At 49.4% G+C, this 3,690-nt stretch overlaps 1 protein-coding gene across 1 annotated transcript; it reads right to left on the minus strand.

Moving 5' to 3' along the window:
- Positions 1-1,490: 1,490 nt before the first annotated feature.
- GPR6 (G protein-coupled receptor 6) lies at positions 1,491-3,117 on the minus strand. Its single transcript, XM_044236244.1, has one exon. It carries the CDS (start codon positions 3,115-3,117, stop codon positions 2,029-2,031), a length of 1,089 nt encoding a protein of 362 aa, XP_044092179.1. The 3' UTR covers positions 1,491-2,028.
- Positions 3,118-3,690: the final 573 nt, after the last annotated feature.

Consider the following 3,690-nt stretch of genomic DNA (forward strand, 5'->3'; position numbering starts at 1 on the left):
TCCACAAATAAGCAAAACCGTATGATAATTGGCTCTCTTCTTTATCCATTTGTCTGTTGAAGGGCATCTTGGCTCTTTCCATAGTTTGGCTATTGTGGTCATTGCTGCTATGAACATTGAGGTGCATATGGCCCTTCTGTTCACTACATCTGTATCTTTGGGTAAATACCCAATAGTGCAATTGCAGGATCATAGGGAAGCTCTATTTTTAATTTCCTAAGGAATCTCCACACTGTTTTCCAAAGTGGCTGCACCAATTTGCATTCCCACCAACAGTGTAAGAGGGTTCCCCTGTCTCTACATCCTTTCCAACACTTGTTGTTTGCTGTCTTGTTAATTTTGGCCATTCTCTTGCATTTGATCTCAAGATGAAACACCAGTTCCTCTTGGCTTTTGAGCCCATGGGCTCTTCTGGTTCTCAGTCCTTTGGAGACATACTGGAACAATACCAATACATAGCTTTCTTGGGTCTCCAGCTTTCTGACTACAGATCTTGGGACTTCTTAACCTCCAAACTTGCACAAGCCAACTCTTTATATAACAAATCTCTCATTCTATGTGTGTGTGTTTCTTTGCTGTAAGTGAGTTCCTTCACTAGAATTTAGCACTAAGAGCACAGAAAACTTTTTGTCTATTTTGTTCACTTCTGTATTCCAGATCTGGAATTGTGTCTAGCAAACAATAGGCACTCAACAAATACTTGTGGACTGTAGGAAGAAAAAAAATTTGCTTGTGGTATTTTCCCAAGGTCTAAGACCAATAACAACTTGTGCTCATGTGTGTATTTCTTCACAGATGCTCAGAGCATGTCCACATGTGTTAACTTATTTATTCTTACATCATCCTATAAGAGGGAGAGGAGGGGAACCATTTAACTATGACTCATATTTACTGGTGAACTGGGAATGCTTGGTTCTTAGGAGTTTTAACGCCCTGTGTTTTGAAGCTACAATCACCTCAAAAGGGGCTGCTGGGCATACCTTCACTTATCTCGTGAACACAATGTATCTTGGAATCCTGTCTTGGAAGAATTGATTTCTTTGCATTTTTCTACAAGAATGGGCCAGCAAAAATACACTCAGTTAATATGAATTTTAAACATTTAAAATTCTTTCCAGACTGAGAAAGCTATACCTAAAAGTTGTTTCAGAACTCACAAGTGCACGTGTGGTAAGAGGAAGGAAAGGTTTCAGACACTCGCTGGAGTTTGTCTTCAGAACCCAGAAACCAAGGAGTAGATTAATTTGTAGATTAATAATACCAATACCCTTTAGTATCCTATGAATACTGTTATGTGACTCTTACTCTCTGTCAGTACCCCCCCAACACTCAAATCTGTATTAAGTATTTCCATGACAATTTGTGAACAATGTGCAGATGCATATGGTTTTTGACATTAAGATTTCATAGGAGGGAGATGATACATAATAAACTTTTTAAGTAAATGTACCAATATTCCAGCTTTTAAATAGTAATCTGGTAGTCACAGGTCCCAAATTACATTTTTATTTTGTGTTTATTTGTGTACAAAATATGTTATAATTTACTGATGCATGTGCAGCAAAATATACTATCACATACAACAAAAATACACCTTTTACTCTTCTTCCCCTGCCCTTGAAAAATGGCAACACTGTTTTGGCAGTTCAGCAGCTAAAAATAAAGTGCTATAATTAAGCAGTATCATAATGTCTTCACTTGACAAATGTGATGTACAATTTGAGTACACGACCACATCTTTTGTTAGTTTTTTTCACAGAACAGGAAAGCCCACATCCTGAACCCCTTCAGAAGATACAAATATTTGTATATATATGTACACATGTATACACTGTATATGTAAAGTGCCAAAGAGCCTCTTTGTCTTTTGTGAGTTTGATGTAGTTATGTTTATTCTCTCTTCCTTTCTTTCCAAAGTCAGAATCACACCACTGGGATCTCAGAGTTCATCAGCAGGCACCGAGAAGCTCACTGAAGGGTGGCTTGTTGTGGGTGTGGTGTTGGCAGAAGGACGGAGGGAGGGTGCCTTCAGACCTCACTGGGGGACCTAGAACGGAAGGGCACTTTGGACTGGAAACAGCCACAGAACAGGAGCCACAGGGCACGCTGAATCTCCTGGTTGCGGAAGGCATAGATGATGGGATTGATCATGGAGTTGTAGGTGGCGGGCAGCAGGGTGGCGTAGGTATAGACTGCCGGGTCCTCGCGGCTGCCTACCACGCAATAGATGGCGAAGGGCAGCCAACTGGCGCCAAAAGTGCCCAGTACCACGGCCAGCGTGCCCACACCCTTTCTGGTGGCTGCCAGGTGGGGCGGCGCCAGGCAGTGCTGCTGCAGCGCGATCTGGTGCGCGTGGCGCCAGACCACCTGGCAGATGCGCACGTACAGGTGTAGCATGATGCCGAAGACCGCAAAGAACGCGGCGGAGAGCAGCGCCACGTGGCTACGCGTCAGCGGGCGCACCACGCTGCAGGTGGCGCGCTCTGCTAGGCAGTTCCAGCCGAGCACCGGCAGCAGCCCGAGGCCTAGGGACACCGTCCAGGCGGCGGCGAGCAAGATGTGCACGCCCAACAGGGTCCGGCGCGAGTAGTAGGTGAGCGCGTTGTAGAGAGACAGGTAGCGGTCCACCGTGATGGCCAGCAGGCTGCTGACCGAGGCAGCGAAGGAAGCCACGAGGAAGCCCACCGTGAGCAGGCTCACCGTCTCTGAGGGCACCACGTACTGGAACACAAAGTGAAGGATGAGACCGCAGCCCGCCAGCAGGTCGGCAGTGGCCAGGCTGCCCACCAGCACAAACATAGGCGTGCGCAGCGCGGGGGTAGACGCGATTAGAGCCACTACCAGAGCATTTTCGCCTGCAATCACCGTCCCCGACACGCACAGGAGCACGTCCCAAGGATTCACCGCCGACAGCAGCAGCCCCGGCGGCCCGGCCGGCAGCTGAGAAGACAGCTCCAGGGACACGTTAGCCGCGCCGCCGCCCCCCAGCGCCCCCGCTGCAGGGGGCCCCCATTCACCGTTGTCCCGCGCCCCTGCCGCTGTGGCCGCCGCCGCCGCTCCCTCGGCGGTCACTGCCACCACCTGGGACTCGTTGAGCGAGGAGGCGCTCGCGTTCATTGCGGCCTGTCGCTGCACCCTGCTTGGAAAAGGGAGAACAAGCGTCAGGTGTGTGATTCGAGCCTCCCGGGAACTTCCCAGGCTCAGGTGCCCGACTCCTATTGCTCATCCCACCGCAGGACCCCAGAGCAGAGCGAGGAAGCAGTATCGAGAGCCTGAAATTAGTAAATACCTGTTGAGTGACCGAGCGAGCGAGTGAGTGAAATGCACACGAATGCCCCCACAAATAGATCTGAGTTTTTGTACAGATATGTGCACGGACAGCATGCACTCGCTTGCACAAAGATCAGTCCCGTAAGTGTGCATGTAATTGCACACGCATCAGTTTGCCCCGAGCTAGGGGGTTAGGCTTTCTCCTACGGAGTCGCTGTCCGCGGTGCTGAACCCGAAGTTTCTGAGCTCGCGGAGTTCAGAGGGCCCTGAAGGCACAGAGATCCCTGAGAAAGGGGGTTTTGGGGAGGGAGGCTGAGTGTCTGTGTGCCGGAGTATGTGGAGCCAAGCGTGCCCCCATTTCTCCGGCTTTAAGGACTCATCCCCTGGCCATCCTTCACCCCTTCCCTACTTCACACCCTC

Source organism: Neovison vison, chromosome 1, assembly GCF_020171115.1.
Source record: "Neovison vison isolate M4711 chromosome 1, ASM_NN_V1, whole genome shotgun sequence".
In the NCBI taxonomy this organism is placed as follows: domain Eukaryota; kingdom Metazoa; phylum Chordata; class Mammalia; order Carnivora; family Mustelidae; genus Neogale; species Neogale vison.

Coding starts and splice junctions, on each gene's coding strand:
- GPR6 (XM_044236244.1), bottom strand. CDS start 3,117: ATGAACGCGAGCGCCTCCTCGCTCAACGAGTCCCAGGTGGTGGCAGTG.